General features: G+C 36.1%; 2 protein-coding genes and 1 long non-coding RNA gene across 4 annotated transcripts; 2 read left to right on the top strand and 1 right to left on the bottom strand.

The window, feature by feature from the left end:
* Positions 1-109: 109 nt before the first annotated feature.
* LOC139103302 (uncharacterized) lies at positions 110-25,392 on the top strand. Its single transcript, XR_011545854.1, has 6 exons — positions 110-380; positions 672-840; positions 13,430-13,691; positions 22,848-22,943; positions 23,041-23,267; positions 23,383-25,392. It is a non-coding gene; the product is annotated as an uncharacterized lncRNA (long non-coding RNA).
* LOC139103295 (uncharacterized) lies at positions 1,584-4,029 on the top strand. The gene is made up of 2 exons (XM_070657814.1): positions 1,584-1,872; positions 2,413-4,029. The coding sequence occupies exon 2, from the start codon at positions 2,421-2,423 to the stop codon at positions 3,912-3,914; it is 1,494 nt and encodes a 497-aa protein (XP_070513915.1). The 5' UTR covers positions 1,584-1,872; positions 2,413-2,420; the 3' UTR covers positions 3,915-4,029.
* LOC139103293 (alkaline phosphatase 4) lies at positions 4,072-10,422 on the bottom strand. 2 transcript variants are annotated; one of them, XM_070657810.1, is made up of 8 exons: positions 10,240-10,422; positions 8,933-9,035; positions 8,112-8,332; positions 7,488-7,680; positions 6,291-6,457; positions 5,809-6,114; positions 4,980-5,400; positions 4,072-4,780 (listed from the first exon to the last, which is right to left on the bottom strand). In XM_070657810.1, the coding sequence occupies exons 2-8, from the start codon at positions 9,015-9,017 to the stop codon at positions 4,545-4,547; spliced, it is 1,629 nt and encodes a 542-aa protein (XP_070513911.1). In that variant the 5' UTR covers positions 9,018-9,035; positions 10,240-10,422; the 3' UTR covers positions 4,072-4,544. The 2 variants fall into 2 exon arrangements, with proteins under 2 accessions (XP_070513911.1, XP_070513913.1); XM_070657812.1 differs by lacking the exon at positions 10,240-10,422 and having other exon boundaries at positions 8,112-8,312; positions 8,933-9,022.
* Positions 25,393-25,657: the final 265 nt, after the last annotated feature.

Raw genomic sequence — 25,657 nt, 5'->3', positions numbered from 1 at the left:
GTGTAACCGGTGCAAATGTAAGCTCAAATGGCGTAACTGTGGCGCAAGACCGCAAGTGGCGCAATAGTGCAGAATTTAAAGATCGATACTATCGAAGTCTCGAACCGGCGTTTGGCTACGATTCTCGAACGCCATGCACTTTCAACCGAACACTTCTCCGAGACGGACGCTTCGTTTCCCAGCGTCCTTTCCCTGGATTTTTCTTCAGAAAGTCTATCAATTTTTCGAAACGTAAGCACTCATCTTGAAGTAGGTATCGAGCTCAATCAGAAAAATGTAATCAAGCGACATCAGAGAAGAGAATTGCGGCGGATGCGACGGCACATACGGCTGCGAGACGAACGAACATTATGATGTCTTTGCGTAGAAAAGGTGCGAAGGTAAGACGCACATTAAATTTCGAATTTTAAGCGATATTATTGAGGCGGACCGCTACGCTCTCGAAACATTGTCGTCTAGGATACGGGCGACGAGTAACGAATATGTTCGATCGCATGAACGTGAATAATTATAGCGATTTTTAAGGCTATGAAAAATTACACGATATATATATATGTATATAAAGTTGGCGTCATTTTATCCAAGTCGTCTTTCCATAGGAATCGCTTATTTTTTCGCGATACTTTTTCCGAGTTTTTACATAAAAATTACAGCAGTTTCTTAAACCGTAGGTGCTTATCGTAAAGCGGACTGGACCATCGAGCTAAATCGAAGGAGTGCAGGAGTGAAGGAGATAGAGTTGCGTAGATGACTGCGACGAAATCGATGGATAATTTCCGGAGAGTTTGACTACCGGGATGAATAAAGGCTATTATGTGTGGCGGATAAACAGGTGCAAAGGTAAGGCGCATGTTTAATCTTAGAAATTATTTTTTTTAACCTGTTTTTGTGCACAAATTGAAAAATAGTCATTTTATAAACGTACAATGAACAGTGGATATGATGGATCGAACAAATATAATAATGTTTTCTGATGCTACAAAAATATATTGAGATACGTGAATATATGAAAAATATTTTAATTGGTATTAAAATAAAAGAAATTTTAAATTATTAGAAAATAGTCTCGTAAAATTTAATACAAAAATAAAGTTATATTTAATATTAAGAAATCAGTGAAATTCATAAACTTTGCAGAAATAATTTTTTTGATAAATATTTCATTTGCACTTTGCTGTACATTTATTTATTTTTATTTTAAAATATTAAATTATTGATAAGATTATTTATCAGTTCCACAACGTGCGCACATTTGCAATTGTCACAAAAAGATTTTTTTTATGGGATAAATGCATATTCATGACAATATAACGTTAATAATAGCATGTAGATATAAAGCATGCGCGAGCATTCACTGACACACATACACACGTAATTAATTCTTGTATAGAAATATTATTTTTACTAGATGTACGTGCATTATGCTTAAAAAATTATACTTAGAAATGAGTTACATTACCGTCTTATTTGTCAGTTTATATGTTTGCTGCTTTGAGATGCGAGCACCGCTCTCTTTCTGTCGCGAACGGTAAATGTTCCTTTTGCTCGGCTATTCGTCTTCGGATATCTTATTGCCAGTACGCAGTGCTTGAAATACCTTATGTCCGGGTAGCTAGGCATAGTGCCCATCGGCGTACTCGCAGCTCTGATAATACTTGGCGACGCCTTGAACAGTTGAGACGTTTAGTTGGCGTCTTTGACCGAGGGAAAATCAAATTATCGCATTAAATCACTTTTCTCTAAATTAAAAGAAAATAATTTGAATAATCCGTACAGTGTTATAGTGTTATTAAGGCAACGCTCGTTGCATTGTACTTTACATTTTTTAACTATTGAATAATTGTATTTTTGAAGAGTGAAAAATTTGTAAAGGTAAGTACTTGAATTTTAAATAATTTATTATATCAATTATCATCTTATTGTGATTTTGTTAATGTACAAAGGGAGTAGTGGAGTTGGAATGTTGAAATTGCAAATGAACGAATTTTCGTTTCAATAATGGCACATCGAACAGTTGAATACGACGTGCTAAATTAGGAGATAATTGTTTTCTCTTTTCGATAGATGCAGAATAGGTCATTAAACGGTAGTAGAGCTTGTCGCGGTCGAGTTTAATTATTAGCGTTTGTGGTACATCCTGTGGGTTGTTAATTACGATACGTGTGACCTCCGCGTTGTAATATTCTAAAATAATAATTTTAGACGTGTTCTTTGACGAGATGCAGTTATGTAACAATCTATTTGCTTTTGAAGCACTAAAATACCCGTACGCGTACTACCCGTACATTATATAATCACAATAACAGTTTGTAGAAATTAAATTACTTTTAATTGCGTAATATGTAAAACTAGACAAAATTAATATATGTTGGTATAAAAATTCATTCTAATCATCTCGTTTTATTATTTTAGTTTTGACGATGGGTCGCAGAAAAAAGAATTCAAAAAAAATGTTTACCACCCAAAGAATTTCTAAGAGCGAAGTAACAGAAATTTCGAATTCTGAGGAAAAAAAGACACTCGACCAAAAAGAAAAAAATGTTTCTATTGCTGAAGCCACGATCGATGTTAATTTACGTTTGCAATTACCACTTGTACATTCAAGGCAGGGTTACTCATCGGAAGACAGTGACGAAGAGAACACTGTCGAGCTGAAGTTCTGGCCACGTTTTGTCTTCGTATCAAACCTGTGTCTGATCTGCATAGAACGATCCGAGGAAACCTGTAAATTTTGCGGCATGGTTTCTTACTGCACCGTCAAACATATGAAACAAGACTGGCCGAAGCATCGTGACTTGTGCAACGTTCTCACCGAAATCTGCACGATAGGAGGTGACTTGTCATTACTCTCGGAACTCAGCGCGGATGATTATCGTGTTTTTCGGTTGAAACTGATTGAAATTGTACAATGCCGTTTGAATAGGCCTCTTCAACTTTGGGAAAAAGAGATTCTTCTTTATCCACGTGTTTGTTGCAAGTGTCGTCGTTTTTCAACAGCTTTAAAATGTTGTCCGACATGCGAAATCACATTATTCTGTGAAAATCACAACGATGGACACGAAGAATGGTGCCGAGAGTTTCAAGTGTTTCACAAAGTACTGTTTATGCAGTATAAAATCGGTCACGTAAATCCTGAGATTCCAGATACCTTCCAAAAAGCACCGTTTTATCTGCCAAATAATTTTGATCTTTTAATGGCACAGCTTTACAATTACTCAACATATTATTATAAAATGGATTGTTACACATATTGTAGTCTTTCTCATATATCAACCATTCCATTGACAGCTTTGCACTCGACTCAAATTTCTTACTCGAATTGGAAGACTATCGACACTTTAGTAGTTCATGTAATAGGTGCAGAGTTTCAATTTGAATGTATAAATCTACATGTATGGGAAAAATTTTTCATGCACCTTCTTCCGAATTTAAAGTATCTTAAATTGATGTTTATTGGTCCGGAATTAAGTTTGCCGACAGTACCGTTAGACATGTTGACCGCTGTGAAGATTTGTTCAATTTGTAAATCGTCTGGTCGACGAATAAATGTTTCGTTTCATCCTGGAGAATTTTATCATGATTTTTGTCGTTCGAAACAGTTCATAAAACCGCAACTTGTGTGCCTTTTTAATCCCGGTTTATATCGTGAGACTGGTTTTAATGGTAAAGATACGTGGCCAGATACAATACGAGAATTCTGTAAAATAAAAGTTCCTGTTTGTGTAACGTCTTACACAAAGCAAGAAATTCCTCGAGAGATGATCAGGATAAAATCGATCGCTGATGTAGAAACAATTTTGGAGCCACGAAGAAATTCATTTGCTTCAATCAAACCTGACAGAAATTTCGTCAGTGACGATACGGTACCACTTATCTATAAAAATTATTACCTCGCTATTGTTAGAGGAAAATAATTGTATATATAAATTAAAAATTAATATTTTCTTCGGAGTTATATTAATTTAATTTCAATTTTGCATAAATATTTGTCTTTGTTTTACATTTACTTTTAAGTATCTATTAACTTTGTAGTATTATATTTATGGATTTGCATAATTATAATAACATAAATTACAAATATAACGAGGAACTTTATTTTATCCATAATTATATTATAATTCATGTATAATCGATCATAGCATTCAAGCCAGAAATTGTTTTATTAGTTTCTAACAAAATATATTATTATATTATATGCGCTAATATATATATGTATATATACGTAAATTTATAATATCTATTTTATATAAGTAACATGTTAAAGTACATAAAAAATTATGCTTTAATATTTCGACAGTTACTAGTCTATTACAAAAATCGCAGATCTGTACCGCAAACGAAATCGATTTGCGACATATTGATATATATGTATATGTATATATATATATTTGCAATTTAAATATTATTTGATATAGGCACAAGAAGACGACGTTTCTTAAATAAAAATTTTTACTGCTTGATTTAATATTATTAGTTACATGATATAAATTCTTTTCGCGGTGCATTATCTATTTGACTACGAAAATGAAATATAATAATGTTTATCACAGTTGTATAAAGAGCGCCATAAATAGGAAAGTTATTATTACCGTAAACGATACTGTAGTTTGTTTGGCTGAATTTGTCTTGGAGCTTTGAGGTGCCGTATTAACGTCGTAAAAGTAACGATAATAAGCGGTGTTACAATGAGACGGCCAGTTTTTAAAGCATGCCGCATACGCCACGGCGTGGGCAATGTAATTCTGTTCAAATGTACCTCGGAACAAATGTGAATAGGGACCTGTAAAAGATATTACTTATGCAATTGTTTTCTGAAATTATTATTACTTGCCGGAAAAAGCAAGTAAAATTAAACTACATTTAAATTTTATCAATTTCTAAGACAAGAAACATTTATAATAAGATACTGTATATACAGTTTTTTAAATCAAGCATGCATAATAGTACCAAAAAATTATAGCCAAACTTGCGTTTCTTACCTAAAGCATAAACCCCGACATCTTCTCCACCGTGAGTCTCATCCTTGAGATATTTGGCAGCGAAGTGCCTGTAGAAGGGTTCGTTGCGAGTAGGATCGTCCTCGACTTTTCTCCAAGTCTCGTTGACGTTATTACTGTCGTTTCTTCGATGGTAGTAGAATCCTGGACCGTTAGCGTAGGAGAGTGTTTCATAAGGTATTTTATTAGGTTTGTTGCCGAAACCAAGGATATCGTTGCCTCTCTCGGGATATCCGTTTAATGTAAACGAATGCGAGTGATCGGCAGTAACGATGATTAACGTTTCCTCCATATTTAACAGTCGTAAAGCCACTTTAATTGCTTCGTCAAGTTCGTATAATTCGCGCAATGCCAATTTTGCCCAATTGCCATGGTGGGCCAGATCGATTTTTCCACTTTCAACCTAAAAGATAAAAAAAATTGATGAAACAAAAGGAGAACTATCAATTTATTATTAATATTTCAATTTTTGGTCATTTTTATACTTTAAAAATAGAAATAAAATGGTGCGCTTAAATTATGTGTAGAATTATGCACTCAAATAGTACGACCTTGTCATGTCCGGGAAGATAAAGCCTAAGAATAAATGGCTAACACGAACGCATTACACGAAAATGGTCATCAACGTGTAATTTGCATAAGACTCGCATTATCGTGTAATCGTCACGATTTCTTAATGTAGTCTTGATTTCGTTTTATTAAAAAATTGTTTTATCGGGTTATAAATTTATAGTTAAATTTTAAATAGAATAAAATTGTGAGGAGTATCAATTTTTTGTTCAATTTTTTTTTGTTGAATAATGTTACTGACCATTAGCAGAAATCCATTTTTGTTCTTTTTTAGCAGTCTTATAGCTTGCGTTGTCATGTTCGCTAGCGAGGGTGTTTCGGGGGTTTTTACGGCATGGTAAGGCATGTGACCAGGCGAAAAAACACCCAAAATATGCGATGTGTTATTTATATCGATGGACATAAGGTCCTGCGCATTAGTGACAACTCTTCCTTTAGGATGATTTGCTTGCCATTCGTTCACTAAATTTTTTCCATCAGATCGTTCGCAGGAATCATCTTTATCTTTATTTAAACCCATTTGTTGTGCTCCGCCGCCTAAAATAACCTTTAAAAAAATACAGGAAATATTAGATTTTAATTGCAATAGTATTAATAGTAATTTTTTTATTATTATGTTCTGTTGCGTATTTTATTATATGTCGTTTCGGTTTGACTTACAAGGTTCGAGAAATGACATTAATCAAATACGCATATATTAACACACAAATACATAATTTTTACCTTAAAATTTTTTCCTGGTTCATCCTCAACAAGTTGTCTCGCAATATCTTTAATGCAAAAGCGTTGATCCTTTGGTATCGAACTATCGCATTCCCAATCTCGATGATTAACATGCGCGTAAAGACCCGCAGGAGTAGCATGGGTGACACGAGTGGTAGTAACAAATCCTGTTAATCAATTATGAATAAATTATCTTCGAAATTTCATTACTTTATCTTGTGATAGTATAATAACGCTGTAATATTATTAATTTTCTTAATATTTTATTAATATATTTCTATTGTATGCTGTAGTAATTCATTAACGTAAAACAATGAATGATAGATTATTAGCAAAAGTTCAGATACAACAGGAAGTGAATGCGTTAAATTAATGAGTCATACAAAAAGCTTTCATTGTTTTGTCGCAATAGAAATCAGTCATGGCCAATCAATCGTCAGCGACACGGTGGAAGGTCGGCTTATGACCTCCTCCTTTATTGAGTGTACTTTCACTGTGTATCACTTCAACGAGGTCTATTCAACAGTTCAACACTTATATTAATGAAATAGTCGATCACGCGATACGTGATCTTTATAGGATTGATACTGATAAGCTGAGAGTATCAATTTTTATTTAAGTGTCACTTCTAAAAATGTCTTTAATAATTTTGACGGTGAAAAAAATTTACATTGACATTTGTCAAATACCATGTATAAATTACAATTTTTATAAAATTAATTTTTTATTATTAGTAGTATTTATGAATTAGTAGTATTATAGTTTAAACTCGTTTGTAATAATATAAATTTTAATTAAATATACAATGCTCTATCAAATAATTACCATAAAAATTGCTACGTATGCACGATTAATAAATTATATTTATTGACAAGAAAATTTGTGAAATTAAAAATTAAATTTATATGTTTGGCAATAATCTGATGACACGTATAATATTAAAGTTGATATTGCGTAAGCTTATTATGTTATATGTATATATGACGATAAAAACTGATAGAGATTTATTATCTCAATGTCATATCATGAAGAAAAACTCTTAGTCGACGGTTTAATCGACTGACGATTGGTAATGCATGAAAGATTCTTATTTGTTTCTTTTATTTATCTACTTTTCAAGAATATTTGAGACTTTTAAGCGTGAAGCGCGTATCTATGCCAAGGTTTGATCTAATTTTTAAAAATCGAAATTCTTACCGGTATCCATGCCAGATTGTTGTGCCCAGTCCGCTACCGTAGAGACTTTGCTCAAAGTGTTAATTTTCTTATCGCACTTGCTATATTCCGCTTTGGCATCCAAGCCAATAAGTCTGTACTTGGTTTTTACACCAGAAAATATAGCAGTCGCTGTTCCCGCAGAATCCGGCACTTGTTTGTCTACGTTATAGGTCTACAAACATATCGTAATTATGACATATTTATATTTAATATGTGATGTAATTTTGATAATTGATAACGAACATTCACGATCTCAAAAATAAAATTCGTATATTATCGGCGTTGATCTAAATTTTTTAAGTACGAGACTTTGTTAATATATCATAGGTATTATTACATTTTTATATATGATAACATTATAAATATTTAAAACAAAAGCGTAATGAAAATTCTATTTTAGCGAGCAATTAGAAGATCAATGGGGGGGATTAATTGTAATGCGAGCACCGTGTTTGTCGTATTTTCTCGTCGAGGATAGACGCGGCGTCCTTATCAAAAGCGCGGAATTAAGCGGCTTAACGTGACGGGATTTCTCAATATCATTGCGCCTCGCGAAACCGCTGTTGAGATTGAAGGCACGATCGATGTAATTTGAATGTCTACCTTGGCCAGGGCGGTGTTCGGGAACTTCTCGAACGTGAGTTGGTATTCTTCACCGCTTTGACCATTGAGTTGACCTATAAAGATTCGACCGGACGTAATGGTAGATAGGCCCATACCGTCCCCGATGAAGATGATGACGTTCTTGGCACGATTCTCGTTCTCCTGCTCCACCAAAATCCTGCGCAGGGTTTCTTGGCCGGACTTTAGCCAGAAGGACATATCTGATGAGAGATCAGAATTTCGCTTCGTTGCCAAGGAATACAATTGATTGATCGTAATAGGATGGATAGGACGGAATTCAGTTTAAAATCGAGATTTTAAAAAATACTGAAAAAGTATTTTAATAACGGAGAGCTTTCCAATCTTTTTTAATGGCTTATTATCTAAAATGTAATTTTATCTGAGATATATATAGAAAAAGATAAAGTAAAATTGATTAAATTTAACGATGTTGAAGCAATATATGGAAATTAAATTAAATTTTAGGTATTTGTGCCGTGTATTTATTGATTTTCTTGCAAGAACATTAAAATAGATAGAAATAAAATTAATGTCATTAAGAATGAACAATTTTGCAACAGTTTTGCTTTAACAAATTTACTTCGAATACTGATAGCTCGTATTTTTGTCGCGTATATGAGATAGGAAAATTCGTCCAACGCGTACATGCATTTATCGTATTTAAAGTATTCATCATAATTGTGAAAATCTTGAAAAGTATAATACGTTAAACTTATGTTAATGATATTTGTTAAAAAATGTTGGCATTTAACTCGAATATTAAATTAATTATTATATCACAAAATAATTATAACACAAACCTTCATAATCTGTAGATCCTTTTCGTAACGCTTTAGGATTTTGAATAACTGCCACGATGCAAAGTAATTGAATGTAGTACTTCATGTTGTGAATACTTTTTCTCTGTAATATGCATAAAAAAGATTTTTTATTTTATATCTTGCTAGATAAAATTATGTTTTATAATGAATAGATATTCATTGTTGAGAAATTACATATTAAAATTTTATATAAATAAGTTTTTATATTTGAAAGCGCGTGTAAATCTGAATTGACAGTAATGTGCACATTGTCGGGGATATGGTCTTTTACCCTACTGATACTGCAGTCAGCATAAATCGTAGCTCACCCAAGCCGACGCGATCAGCTGTTCCTAATTTGACATACCATTAACTTTGCATTAAACGACCATCGTACGTGATAAAGGGAAACTGTACAGGAACCAGTTACTAATCTAATAAAATTACTATAATACCAAATGTACTCTACTTATGTCGGGGAGTTCTGGCTCAATCGGCTTTCTGACATTTACATAAGAATTTTTTTTTATATTTTGCGCACATTATATTTTCTGTCAAACAAAATATCGTATAACTTCGCTTCTTTTTAGAATGTCTTTACAATTACTCCGTTTGAAAATTGTATAGTTACGGTATGTAATTGAATATAATTACATACTGGATAGTGATTTGTTATCTTATAATTACACTGACAATATAATTATACCTTATACGTAACGTCTTGAAGAACTTATGAAAAAGTTGATTGTTAACAAGTTAGAAAAAGAGTATATTAATTAATATTATAAATAACTTGGAGACATTTTATTGTATTATAAACTTATTAAATTACGTGATAATATTCCTGTTTATTCATATATGGATATTATATTATTCTTTGAATTTTTATTTTTAACTTAACTGCATTAAATCTTTTATTTTTTTAATTTGTAAAATTTGAAGTGTTTAAGAAACATGCATCAAATATATTTTACTATTTCATTAGTTCTCCAATTTGAAAAAATAATTATATTATCTAACATAGGTACTAATAATAATTTATAAATTCTATAAAACTCTCAATAATTAATTTTTATCAAACTTATTGTACGATAAATTCATAATTTTAGAACGTTATTTGAACAACGATGCACATTGGCGATATTAACGCATACATAAGAACGGGGTCGCTCGTCGACCCAGTTCCTATCTCGCTACCTCTTCAGCATCTAAGCTGATTGTTCGAATCTTCTTGTATGTGTCTCAGGCATCCTGAGATGCAGCTTTAATCTTGTATGCAGCAAATGGCAAAGCAAGTTAGCACTTACCTAAGGTGTCGTGAAGGAACTTGAGTTAGAGTAGGACTGGCACGTTACGACGGTGTCAACGCGATTGGGTCTGTCGATATGTCAATTCGACGATGTCTTAGAAATGCGCGTCTTGAACCGTGACATCCTCGGGAATGAAGTACACGGTACAGCAAGCGGCGTCCTTTAAATCGTTTCGCGTAATCACCTCGCCACTTCTCCAGTCGATTGGCTACCGATAGCACTTGTGACAAAAAGCCGTCCGTGGCCGGCCTGGCTTCTTTTCAGATTGCGCGATGCAGCTGGAAAGTGCGAGTTTAAAGTCGATGCGAGAATACCGGAGCGTGCCCGCCAATAGGCTAGCTTTGTCACTTTATATAGCGTTTCAAAGGCCGTAGTGGCACGAGGTAGCGAAGCGTGTAAGGGACACTGGCTACGCGGATTCTGCGTGCTGAAAGGGAGTTAGAAAGAGAAGAGAGATCCCCCTCGTATACAGTGTTAATTCGACCGTAATTGACTAGCTCCCTGCCATTTTGTCTTATATCCACGTTATAAAATCATTCGTATGCCCGGAAAGCACGAGGCACCTTTCCGCATCTTCTTTTGTTTCGTGATTCTTACTTTTTGTCTTTTTTTATTTTTTTTTTTTATTTTTATTACAAATATAATTGCTATTAAAACAATTTGTTTGTAAACTGTGTACACAGGTGGAAAACTTAATATGCATGGGTGGATATGTACTTAAATAATTTTTATGCATGCAGGAGACATTTTTTAATTACATATCTTAATTTTCCATTAGCGGGTCTTATCTTTTATAATTATTATTAAGGTATATATAATATTCAATATTTCTTGATGCCAAAAGTAGATAAGATAGGTAGCGTATTTTACGTCTTGTTTATTAATTTTTTTTTAATTTGATGAAATATCAGTGCGACTTACAACGTTGATTAATTTTGAATCTTGATAATCATATCAATTCGACTTCTTATTTTATCTGGGTGTAATTAATTATAGATTATTTAGTGTACAAAATGTTTGATTTAGGAAATATTCGCAAGTTTAAATATATTTTTTGGAATATTTTATATTAATTTGATATTAATAATAGCTCAAGGTGGAAAGTACTTTTATCAATTTGTAAACTCGATGAAGTGATGAAAATATGAATTTATCTTATCGTAGCTATATCCGTTAATAATCAATGCTTAATGAAAAGGAAACGTTAACGTTAAAATTTATATACATATATTCCGGAAAAAATTTATAATTAGTTTTACATAGCTTACAAATATATTTATTGATTTGAAGCAATGTACAGAGAGAAGTAAAGCTTTCTTAGAAAATATAAAAAATTAAATTGAAGTAAAATTACATATTTTTTATAAGAAGAAATAAAAAGCTGAAATAAATTAAGAAACGCAAGATTTCGCTGAAAAAAAAAAAAACTTGAAATATGTCACAATTCTGGTCGGAATAATTTTGTGAGACGGGTGTCGACATTGTTAGTAAAGCGTATTGACGCACATTTTCTACAAACGTGCAACTGTCGGTGAGCTTACAAGACGACAAAGCCTCGAGTAAACAGGTAGTTGGCATCTCATGAGATCGGATAGCGTCAGATTTTATATTTACAATACTTAAAGAACAACGTGGAAATGTGAAATTTTGTTGGCCAATCGTGAACTCATATCTGATCTCATACCTCCAGAGGTGTGAATCAAGATTTCTGAGTTGCGATTGGTCTCGCCTATCGTCACGTGCGACAGGTGAAACTCTTGTCTGCAATCCACGCGTGTCCCTTGAGCGTGAATCGTACGAGCGAAGCACGTGATAATGCGATGAAGCACGTTTCTGAGATAATGCTACCGTGATCGGTGACTGATTATCACGACTATGAACGATATCACAAATACCACCTACTCATTATTGCAATAAAGTGATAATATCGCATTACGTACTTATCTATTAATCTGTTTCTACTAGATACTACATTTGTAGAATTACAGAAAAAATATTAGAGTGCAAAGGTCGCCAGACAATAATGTTTTATATCGTAATTTATCTGATTAATGTAATAAAAGTTGACTTTTAGTTAACAATTAATTTATAAAGCATTGAAACTTTAATATTAAGAATTATCTAATCTAATAATACGAAAAAATAGTTACGCTGCAAAAATTCTGATTAACTCAATTAATAGCAAATTTAAAAATATTTTTGATATATTTATATAAGTATTTTACTTTTTAATTTATATTTATAATTAAGAAAAATTTTTAATATTGTACTTTTTATTGCTATAAATATGTGAAGAACGACAAAATTTTAACCAAAAAGGAAATGAACAAAAATCAGTAGCTATAAAATTTTTTTTATGACTACTGAGTAGATTTCAGTATTACGTTTCTTATCGCGCTAATTATAGCCATCGGGAGACAAACATTATTGCGATTTTATCTTAAAACAATTAAGATATTAGAAATTAAAGGTTAAAATTACTATTGGTTTACTGCAATATGAAAGAAACGTTTGAATGTTATATTAAATGTTTAAGTATTATTAAAAAAAAAGTGTTCTTTCGCAACAAAATGCAAAACTTATAATTAAAATTTAAAATAACTATTTTATCTGTATCCGATAACAAGATTCAAATAACGATAGATGATAAGAAAATACTTACTTACAATCAAGAAGAAAAATTGTCACATAAGTTGATAACAAAGAAATCTATGGTTGACGCAAATTGAAAAGAATTTTATAATAATACATGAATAACTTTATAAAAGAAAAGAAATAACTAAACAAAAAATAATTTAATTCTAAGTGTATTAAAATAAAAAAAAAGAAACTATAGACCATATTTTTATATCATAGATATGATTATATGAAAATTCTTACACATTAATTTTTTATTTTACTGGATATAACAGAACGCGCGCAAAGCGCGCGTTATTTTTTAAAACTTTTTTTCAGTTAAAAAATACTTATAAATTTAATCATTTTTAGTAATAAACTGCAAATGTGTTTATTTTACATGACACTTAAAATTTTTTTGCTACTTTAAATGTAATTTACATTAGAACATTAATTATATTAATTTTTTTAAGTTTATTAAGTATAGTATAAGTGATCTTTTTAATCAACTAGTATCGCGATTTATCTTTCACAGATTTATAATACATATTATACTTTCTTTTTGTTTTAGATAAAGATTTGGAGGAAAACTGTATAGTGCGTCGTCGTCGAAATTGAACAAACTACTCGCAGTCGGTTCATCGGATTTGTTCGAGAGTGCCGGCCATGGTCGCGCGTTTTTAATTTCTTATCGGGGTGTTGTGTTTGGGTTATGCGTCGAAGGAGAATCCTGGCCAATGTCACACATTCTGAGAGGAGAAGGAGGAGATTTAGGACGGACATCAAGACGGGATTATTGCAGTTGTACTAACTCCGCTGCTGCACATCTAACGGTGAGTCGCATTTTGCAACATAATCATATTCGACAAAGCAATCGTTTCGCAAATCAATGGCGCGGAAAAGAATTTAATTCTATCCAACACGGGTGTTTTGAAATAAAATATTTTAGAATAGTAGAAGAAGGCGTATTAAACGGCATTACAATTATTTCATTTATTCGAGTGTTTTATATAAATCTAAGTATAATATATTTACGACGAACACGGTCGTTATGCAACAGCGTCTTTTCGATATGCACGGGATCCGTAAATATATACCCTCACGTAATAACGACTGTAAGTAGAAACGAAGTCGTACGCCTAGAAATGCACGGGAGGGTCGTTGTCCGTTTACGGGATGGACTGCATAACAGCCTGGTGTGATACGCTACTCCGCTGTGGCATTATGCAGGAATCTCGGTGACGCGAAGCTGGGCGGGATATCCACGATCGTGGCTGGATATGTGAAATGCAAGATTTCTCGGTTCCGACGATGAGATCTCGTTATCAAATACTCAAACGACGGTGATACGATTCGCAAGAGTCATGAACTCTCGATAAGATTTTTCGCGTGTAGCCGAGAACGGAGAAAACGAATTGTTCCAAAGTTTTATCTTAAAAAGAAAAAAAAAAGAAAAAAGAAAGGAGAAAAATGTATACGTGAAATCCAAAGTCGTCGTCCGCGATGCAAAATACGAGAAACGCGTGAAAGCGTCGAGGTTCAATTTCCATCGAAAAATAGTCGAGTCGTTCTACACGCGGTGCGACCATTCGCTCGGAAGTTCGCATTTCGGTGATGTGGAGCCTGTGCTCCATATGCATTTCGTGGTGTCGACTAAATCTACAGCGCGGATCTGCGTAAAACTGCACGCGGCGCAGGCGACCGAGCGTTAATTGCAAAAGCAAACAATTGTTTTGCACGAGAGTGAGCCCGTCGCGCGGCGTCGCGTCGTGCCGCAAGCGTGTGGATTTTTTACCAGGGCGACAACTTAGTTTCGCGCGGCTCGTGCATATGTCACACACATATGTGACACGCATACTGCGTTGCGAAATGCCAAAGCAGATCTGACTGCGTAAAAGGCGAAAAACCACGTCACAGAACTTTCACGTTGAATCTCAAATGTTTCCCTCTCTTTCGCTCGGTGCGCACTTTGAATAAGTGCACGTGCCGAGAGGACTCCCGTTGCGCCATAAAGAAGCTAATGAAGCCGCGCTGAGTGTGTATTTACGCGTGAACTAAAGTTCCTTAAATATTTAAATTAGGACGCGACGTGTTAAATAGGATTTCTATTTGCCGGATAAATTTGCGTGAGCCAACTGAAAATATTTGAATGGTACATGCGATTAGTGACTTTATGAATAAAATTAAGCTCCGTAAGGATTTCGTTGTAATTGTACAAACGATCGCGGAGCAATCAAGATTTAAAAATTATTAAACGTAAAAAAGAAAATTTCTGAAAGTCTCATACTTTTATAATACGCGTTTTATAATTCAATAGATAACGTTTTGACTCCGGAAATATATGATAAAAAAGTGTCACGCTTTTATAGTTATCAGATTAATAATATAACGCTATCCTGCGGTTAAGATGATTAAGATAAAGCTTTGGATGATTTTCTTTCGCGAACTTCTCGGAATTACGAATCCTTGATAAGGAATATTGTTTCATCCGCGAAGGAAGGGTCCAATAGACGGATACCGAGGGATATATCTTGCGCACGCTGATAAGAAACTTTGGAACTTCTCTCGCCAAAGTCGTCGAAAGATTAGAGTACAACTCAGTTCAAGCCTCTGGCTAGTAGCTTTCGTAAATCTTATATTTGAATATTCTTCGTTTAATATCTTTCACGAAATGTCGTTTAGGAAAGTGGACCATTATATGTATGTACGTTGTGTGTGTGTATGTATTGTCGAAGAATACAATTTTCCTGTAAGTAACTCGAGAAAAAGAATCCAGAAATTGTTTGAAAATTTTATTCTAGACATCTTGGAAAATTAATATTCGAAATTTTGCGCTCGAATAGTCTGCTCGAGGCAAGCCGCGAAGTGAGAACTTTTTTCTTTCTTTTTTTTTTTTTTATAAAATAGTTTTAAAGCGTACGTACAAATCTAAGACCTTGCGTCTCGCTTTATTACTTGGGAAGTAAAACAAAGTTAGTTTCGCGTAAAATATAATATGTGTACCGGTGTCTTATTCGTAACTAATTTATTTATCTCTCTCACTCTCGTCATACACACACATGGCGATGTGACCTCGCACGCAATTATACCCTGTGCCGGACTAATATCATGGTCCTACGGGACCTCCGGGTTTCCCTCGCACGCGGGTACGTGCACGCATACACTCATATGGGCGAGTTACAAGCGTACGTACATAAGCTACGTAATGGGGAATATGCAAACTTGGGACGCGAAGTAAACACGGACCGTAAACTGCCGTGTTAATTTCAAGGCCGGGCTCGGAAAGCTAGAACCGAGACGCTCGCTGTTTTAATTAACCGCAGACCAGAGCCGTCGCTGTGATATCGTGATTAAGAATTATGACGCGTAGTGGGAGCCGCGTGTACGCGCGCGGTTAGTGTTGTTCCTCCCATCAAATGCTATATGTCTCGCTCCGCGGAATTAGATTGCGACTATATCGATTAAAAGTTACGATGTGTTAGCTCTTTCTTCCATACCATTCCGTGCGCGCTGTTACGATGATGAAACGCAACTGGCGGTTGCGGAAAATTGCAATTTGAGGATATCTTTCGTTCACTGTACGGCAGAATATGGCGTATAGACACGAAAATATGAAATTAACTTGGTATATCGCGTTATCATTATACTGTTGGAGTTTGAGATTTTGAAACAGCTCGCATTTGGCGCATATATTTGCACGATATAATTCATTATGGCAAACAGCAGCCAACAATGCTTGTCTTAGACAAATAAATAACTGAATTTTAAATTAATATTTTTTAAATTGTTGGTATCAACGTAACGCAACTTTTCCGTATTTACGTTGCGTTCGCGTCCGTTTTTATTCCTCGCAATCTCAGCGTTAATGAACACACCTCACTCTCTCATAGGAATAAATCGTAATTTACATTCGTTACTCACGCTTGTTCTAGATTTCGTTTTTCGTGGCGGTATTATTTATTATTCCGCCTATACGTGTTCGAACAGAACGACGAACGGCGTCGTTCTCTTTATTGAGACGTTATATTTCGGTGATCTTTCACGATAGTTGCGAGTAATGTTCACGGTACCTAACAGACTCATTAATGGCGAATCTCGTGTTTTATTCGGCGGGTTGTACTCGTAAATCCGGTCTGGACGTAAAATCGAACATCGTACATTCCGGACCGGACCTGCGCCGGCACCACACAAATGCATGCAACCTATCAAACTGGTATCCGTGGAATATCTCGGTTTAATTATACCACCTTCGCACGCGTGACGGCTCCATGAACTCCGATTGCAATAGGAATCGTAAAAACCATTTTTACACGCGCTCCTAAATGTACGAGCGATGAATTACAGGAATCCATATGTGCTGGTACTAAAGAAAAATTACGTAAAATAATTGAGGAAAACTAATTTTAGGAAAGAAAAAAAAAATATATAAAAACTTAGTTTCCTTCACAATTAGATTTCACTTTGTGTGTAAAAGTTTGTAACAGTTAATTTTGGATAATGAAAAATAATGTTAAATATAATACGCGCTTTAAATATCACATGCAACAATTTTTATTCTTTTTTATAAAGACTTGTGCACATTGGGATTTAAAATTTTGCGAGACTTAAATTCTGTATTTTATATTTTTCTATCCTTCTACTAACATAATCTGCATACGTTAACGTTCTCTTTATACACGTTTTCCGCCGATATTTTTACCCGTTCTGTCAAAAAATTTGTAGCGAAACGAACTTAGAGTATGAACTAACCGCGTTTTTCACGGAGTATGCTAAAGTTGTTAGATTCCAAATTGACAAAGCTCGCGGACCGATTCGATTATACTGAGTAATCCAGTTAGTACTGCCATTTAAAATTTTATCTTTCTCCCGACCGAGTTGGCTGGTTGGCGATAATCGATATTAAAAAACGACTGGAAGAAAAAAAGGTTGGAATTAACATCGCGAGAATAATCGATCATTTCGCGAAAGGACGAAAGCGGCTATAATAATTATCGTTACTGTTAATGGATCGGAATAACTCGAAGCGACGTTGAATCGTGGAGGAGTCGGATATTATCGGCTGAATATTGGCAAAGAACTGTCTCTCGCATTCTCATTCATCGATTTTTTTTCCCGGCTGTGTTGCGCAAAAAACGACTCGTTATAAAAATTTCATGATTTTATATAGACCAGACGATTATTAAAAATTTATTTACGATATAGCAAATAGTTTTCTCGTGAAATATTTTAGAGTGTTAAATATCAAAGATCTAGGCTCTTTTTTTTACATAAAAACTTTTATTGATGAAAAGAACAAAAGAATATACAATTTTTGACCTTAAAGTTTACACTTTTTTTTGTATAGAAACGGATATAAAAAGCTTTATAAAGATCTGTATTAGTATTTTGAAAATCACTATGGGAAGAGAGTGAGTTGAAATATTGATCTCGCTCCGATGACCTGGACAGAAATCGCGAGAAACCGCGGTACAGCCGGAAGAGTGCGATCTGTTATTCTGTCGCGGAAGCAGGAGGATCGAGACATAAAGGTCTCTGGCCGTAATTCCGGAAGGACCACGATGTGGCCTCCGAGAGAGGAAGGACGGGGAGGTTAAGAGCGGAAAGAGGAGTAATCGAGGTTGATGTAGCGGCGAGGAAGGTCCTTCAAGCTCTCGGTCCACGCACGACCTGTATCCTGTAACTTTTGCTTCGTACGGGGTTCAAAGGTCACGTAGTGGCCACTTCAAGTATATCTTGAAAGCCGGCTACGTAGGAAAAGGAGAAAGAAAATGAGAAAAGAAGCGAGAGGGCGAAAATCCACTATCTCGTGAAAAAATAAACTTTTGATCGTGACGCTTTTCCCGGCGTTGAAGAACGTCAGTCGGCAGCGTTCGCGAGGAGGAACCACTTATATCTTTTAAGTAGAAAAGCCATAATAAACGCCGCCCATAGCGTTACGCGCAAAGATCGTGACGAACTATAATGACATTTATTTATTTTTTTTTCCTCCACGTGCCGACGTTTATTAAAAGCAATAAAAAGAAATCGTTTTGTACCAAACCTTGGGGGTTGCCAAATCCATTGTTTCCGATCAATTTATTACGATTAATGACGTTGAGATAATTTCTTGTTGGAAAAACATTTTAAATATGTTTTTTGAATATTATTTTAAGAGAGTAATCACATGCCGCAAGTACATATATGTGAATTATAATTATAATTAGAGTGCGCGCATACGCGCTATTCCGTATGTAGGGCAGTTAATTAATGGGCAGATTAATACAGCGAATAAATTTGCAGTAAATGGTATTTCCACGATGGAAGTCAACAACGAAATCGTAGATTTGTTAGGAGTGGAAATTCACCGGAGGATACGCGGAGTGTACCGTGCCATTGAGTACTATTTCAAGTAAGGTTTTTTTTTCTACGGTTCCGACAGCAACTTCGCGTGTGCTTAAAGCTCTCTCGTCCCGTCGTCCGGAAGGGACGGGCTTCTCACGTAAGAGAACGGGGAAGAAGGTATGCTAGAAGGATACAGATACGAGGACGAGCGTGGACCCCGAGACCGCGGGATTACCGGATTCGCAAAATTAATCGTCCATAGAATTAAAGGTCCTGCCGAGACGGGATTACCGTAATTGCCTACCTTCCTCGACAATATGCAAATATTCGCGATTGCTTCTTTCTCCTCCCCTGCGCCCTTCTCTCGGTTCCTGTGTAAGCGCTAATTAAGCGCGTGTCTTACAGTCTATCTTTGTCGATGAATAAAGCGCGCGGCGAATTAGCGGAATTAACGTAAGATCCGTTTTCGGGTCGACATGTCACGTTTAAGATTTGTCATGAATTACCCTCGACAAATCGCGACAAAATTTCGTACTACGGTGTCGCCAAAGCGAGAGCGATGCCGTCCGACATTAGTGTCGCGCAATTGAATCGAGGTTGATTTATGTAGCGCTTGAATTGCGGGAGCTTGATTTACGCTACCATCAAGTTTCGCTAATAGTCTTGATTGACTGACTCTGCTTACCTGTAATACTTTGAAGTTAACTAATTTTGATTTCCCTTGATATCTTGTTTCTTCCCACAATTAATATTCTAATTGGATTGCAGGTACGCGAATAAATAAGCTGAAGAGCAAAATTAGTATTAAATTAACGTAATTCAACTTTTCGCGAACGGATAATATTCAACAAATGAGTAAAGTTTAACAATTCTGCACACTTATTTTTTTTTTTTTGTATTAAATAGGAAACTACTGAACTGAATGTAACGTGTTCGAACTGCATTTAGTTCTCGATGATTTATTTTCGAAAACAGAATGGTTCGTTATCTGTTCGTAAACGTGCGGCTGTATTTCGATAATACTGTATGCCCCAAGTAGAAATATTAGCGATAAGGAAATTGCGTAAATATTCATTCGTGAGTTGTATGGGGTTTCACGTCCGTAGATGTTAGTTTCGCGGAGAACATGTCGAATGTAGAAGGACGGAAAGGGCCGATGGCCTCGGCTGGAAGCTCTTATACATCGCGCGCGGATTTACGTGGCGATATATAGGTACTCGGATATCCGGACGACTCCGATCCGGATTGCACCGATGTACGGTGGTACGGGACCGATCGTTGCGCGTATCGCGGAAAGTAGGCAGCCTCGGGTATCGAACCGAGTCGCTCGTGCGAAGGCTCGAGGGATGGATTTATCACGAAAACGCTTCGCTCGCAGTAATCATTTTTTTTTTGTTGTTGCTGGCGATGAAACGCGCGGTAGTGACGTGTGTGACAGATTTATTGCGTGCACAAAAGGCGGGGAATGCACGTAGCAGTTATTGGGACTGCGTCCGCGTGTGCGTATAATAATAGCGAGCGTATTTTACAATTTATTCCGTTGCGGGATTTATGGTAATTTATTGGTAGGTTCGACACTTTATTCATTATTGTTTTAGCTATTACGCATCTATATGGAAAATGTCCGCAATATTTTGATAACATATTAACAAAGCAATTTCGTACTTTTTAAAAAAGTTGTAGGGAATCTCTCATGTAAAACCGCGTAGAATTAACAGAGATCGTACTTTCCATAATTTTCACGTTCCGAGGTTGCATAATGCAATTTCTAACATTCCATATTTTTGAGTTTGTTATAAACTGTTTCTACTTTTCTGCAAATTTTATAATTTTTTTTTAAATTTATTTATTCACCTTTTGCATTTAAATTAATTATAAAAAATGATACGCTGCAACGATGGAGTTGAAAGTTGCGAGCATTAAAGGCTCGTAAAACTATCTCGGCAAGTTTGAAATTATAATTCAATCTTTCGGCATTATATTCAATCTCTCATCGATGTAAGATGCATTTCGGTGCGCTCGCGGATGTCGCAAACGTGAGTACGATAGAGTTCGTCAAGCGAATCCATAATTAACAGTGCATACGGAATTCCAAGGACAATGCGCGCACTTGAAGGGTCGTACGGCATAATGTATCCCGGACCTTTGATTTGAGCGACGGAGGAAGATCAAGGCGAGAGCCCCAGGAAAGTCAACGCTGACGTTCCCGAGATGCACGCGCGCATTCTATGTAAATAGCAATCCAGTTTGCTCGAGGATCAGCAACCCTCAGATTTGGGAGCTTTGGCCGACGGAGGTTTCCGTCTTTGCACCTTCGTCCTTGATCCTTCCGGCTTAAACTCCTGAGCGTCTGGTACCTTATCGTACGCTCCTTCTCCTTTCCTGTCCCTTCGATCTTGCGAAGAAGACGTAGACGCGCAAAACTGGTCTGCTTGGAAAGGTTATCGGTTCCTATCGATCGTCGAATGTCTTCATTTACCAGATTATCTGCCTCTTATTTTTTCATTTTCCTGAGAAAAATTACGATTTTACGTCGCAGAAGTCTCAAAGTAAAACTAGCTACATATGCGTGTGGAAATTGTATATAGAATTTGCAACGTATATTAATTTAATTGACAATCTCTAGATATTAAGTAGACGACTACGTAATAATACTTAATTTAAACAAAAAGCAATTTATGTAAGACTCAATTGAGACCGGTCGGCTTTGATGTTTCGCCTGAGTGAGTGTCTGGACTTAATCGCTTTCGCAGACATCTCTTCCAAGTTTCAAGGAGTCCTAAGAAAAGATTTGCACTGACCTGGAGGGTTGGGCACGCTAGAATGGCGTCTCGTTGGTAGACTTTGCGGTGAAACACTTTCATTAGGATGGAAACTTAATTAGGGTGGCCTCAGGGTCGGAGAACTTTGCAACTTGCTTGCAACGAATCAATTTTGTTACAAAGTCGGTAGAAGTGTCAACGACGAGAATCGATGAGCTTTACGATGCTGCTGTTTTTTTTAACTATAAATTTATATAATAAATTCCATCAATTTTCCGACATCGCTAAGCGTTAAACTGCGTAAGGGTGAGACGTACAAGAGGAGCGCGGGGGCAGGTAGAGAGGTAGGTGGTGGGAGTGCGAGCGGTAGGCGGCTCGCGCTCACCGCTAGCCGCCTACCGCTCGCACGTACGTGACTTCCCCCACCATACTCATTCGGCACAGGCAGACTGTAGGTACAGCACGTATTAAAAGAGCACGCGGTCGCACCGGAAGTGTGATAATTATTACATGTACGGAGACGTATCCCGGCAAGAATCACATCTTCCACTCTTCTCTCAATACGGAGAATACGGGCGAACAGTTCCCGTTTCTTTAAAGTAAGTTTAATTCCTATTTACGTATCATAGGCATATCACCGGGGTGATTTTCTTGGCTCGGTCGAAGTGCGACTTGATCGACAAGCAGAGCGACGTATTAAACAGTTAAAAAATCCGTAGTGCATTCCGAGTAATGGGGATTAGAATATTCGGTATAGATTCCGTCGTTGAGCAGCGGTCGCGACGTGAAACATCGCGTGGTATTTACGTGATAACCTTGAGCGCGCTGGCTGCCGATCGAGCACGCAAGTAGAACACACCGACAAATATCGTCGTTTAATAATCGTTGTTCTCGTTTCTGTTTCAGATGAGGAGAAGCCAAAGTACCGCATCCTATTCTAAATATTCTGAGAGGAGAAAGAGGTCTCGGAAAGGCACCGTGCTTCGACGCAACATCTCAAAGGTAAGGATCACTTCAGCTTTACTTAACCAATTTTTTTTTTAGACTGACTTCATTTACATGTTACTAATTTCCATTTTGTATCTTTTTTCTGTTACAGAAATTATAGTGCTGGTATCGCCGACATCAGTGACTTAAACAAACCGCAGCCGGTTTATCGGTCGTATCGGGAGTGCCGCTAGTTTTCGGTCGTTTTCTTTACGTTAATCTTTTTACGGGAACGCGTTCGCGAGTTACTTGTGCGCGGAAGGACGACTCGTCACGACGTCGCAACTGAGAGGAGGAGCAGGCCCGGGGGGCATCGTGCATCGGCGGAGCAACTTATAAGTAAATATCAATTTTTTAAATTAAATAAAAAAAAAAACTTTTACTTTTTTTTTTTTTGTTAAACTTATAAACTAACTAGCACGTTTACATTAATATGTTTCTCTTTATGTTACAGTCACCGGCAGATTTACAACTCCGCTGGAGCTAATGCAGACTGGTGAGTCGTATAACTTTTTTTTCGGTTTTTAATTGAGGCTTCTTTAACCAGCAACCCGTCGTCGATCATAAGTCACTTAATTGTAATTTTTAAATAAAAACTATAATTAATTAATGTCCCTAATTATAATGACGCGCACAAATTAGGACTTTTCGAAAAATTGCGTACGCGAAGCGTGCGCATGGCTTGTTCTAGTATTTATAAGAATAGAGAAGTTGTTCATAGGCAAGTTAATATTCTAAGATGGATCGCACTGTTAATATAAGATATTCCAGTTAAAGTTTTCTTGGTCAACAAACTTTTTTACCTCGATTCTATTTAACTTTACTAACAATCTCGTTCTTTGTTTCTATAGTTTTATTCTTATTTAGTTTTTACTGTTATATTTTATTTTTACGTCAGATCCGGCAAATCTGATTTGTTTCTTAATTATCGAGCAAGCTTATATAGATGTGACGAACTTCCGTTACATTCACGTATTTTCTTTATGAGCACTCGTAAAACGAGAATTAGGAGTGCACGTAATGATGCGCCTTCTGGAAACAGAGGGAACATCCACAGCCTCACTCGTATTCCGAATGTGGCTTCGTCTCGTAATATAAAGCTAGAGTGTAACATCAAGTGGCGTGTTACGTCAGTGCGTAGCTCCAGGGGAAGAAGGATAAGTCGTGGTCCGCCTTGATTTCCCTGTAGGGCAGTACGGGCAGCGGAATGCTTTGTCGTTTCCCGTACATCAACGGGGTCGCTCTTCCTTGTCGGACCTTTTAAATTTGCGCGACATCAGTAGGGTGAATGAGACGCGAGAGAGAACAGCGACCATCGCGAAGTATAAAATATCTCGCGGCCATTAAAAATCCGCGAAATTAAAACCTCGTTGGGAAAACGAACTCATTAAAGTAACGTTATAAAGTTTTCGTCTTGAGAAGATAACGCGTTTGAATGACGGTGTCGATAATGCACGTTTCTCTCTCGGCTACCGTCTTTTCGTTAGGAAATAGCATAAATTTGGATTACATTCGCAAGTTAAAAGCGTTCTGAAATACATGTTTCGAATTTGGAATGTATGCAGAATATATGGGTGGGTAGATGCCATCGAGATTTGAGATCTTTCGGTGCCGTAAATCTGCTCGCGGTAACAGTCGCGGGATAATACGAGTTCCGCGATATCTGCTATTTCTCTGTCTTTCTTTTTTCCTTTCTTTCAACGTTGGAAAGGGGAGGAATTACCTCGCGAGCGTCCACATCTGAAAATGCACCGCGGAAAATTGATGTATTTTGAGGGGCGCGGCTTCGCGAGAAGATAATTACTAATTTGTCTAATCCATCTCTGCACCAGCTACCGTACATCTTGGGCAGTAATGGATTCGAAAGAGGTGCCGCGTTCGCGGACGGATGATCGATGGGTAGAAAACTTATGAACAATAGAGGTTCAAGGCCGTAAACTTTATCCAGACGGGCGGAGGTCTATGCGTTAAAGGGCATAAAAGAATGAGGGGAACGCGCTAGACAAGATTCGTGATAAATTATGATCAATATATAAATCTGTCAGAGGAAAAAAAAAAACCATACGTCTAACGATTTTTCTTTATTTAGAGTCCAACAGATATAAATAATCTCCCTGAACATAAAAGCTTCCTTCTCTCAGCGATTTATTTATAATTCAACGTGTTCACAGCGTGCGATCGCATTTTATAATACTTTGATAATACTCTCGTCAATGATCTTGCGTAACTCGACGCTAGTTTTTATTCCATTTTTCATTCTCGCGTTATTGTAAATTTTTTTCCCTACGGAGTGATATATTGCTATTTTTTAAGCTCTCAAATTCACGTGAGCCGTCTATACAGATATAATGAATAACGCTCAATGCACTTGTTATTTAATGTAAAATATCTAGCTTTTTAAATGGCAATTTTTTTACAAAGTTCAATGGTTATAAAGTTCAATTTGTTTTTATATTTATTTATATTTGATATGGATATTTTATTTTATATTATTCAACGATACGCGCAAATATTTGGTTTTATCGGTGTTACCCAATATAGGAACATATGTAATAGAGAAATGATATCGCGATTAATCGGGAACGAATTGCGCATTGGAGAAGAAATGGCGTCAAAAAATAAATAAATAAAAAAAAAACCTCCCGAGCGAAATATCACTGAAATATCGCATGTCGCGTATCTAACACACGAAAGCTTTTAACTCTATCTCCATTTTTGAATCTTCAGTC

Source organism: Cardiocondyla obscurior, linkage group LG06 (genome assembly GCF_019399895.1).
Source record: "Cardiocondyla obscurior isolate alpha-2009 linkage group LG06, Cobs3.1, whole genome shotgun sequence".
In the NCBI taxonomy this organism is placed as follows: domain Eukaryota; kingdom Metazoa; phylum Arthropoda; class Insecta; order Hymenoptera; family Formicidae; genus Cardiocondyla; species Cardiocondyla obscurior.
Note: the sequence above shows the minus strand (reverse complement) of the source record. Positions and strands in the feature narration are given on the sequence as shown.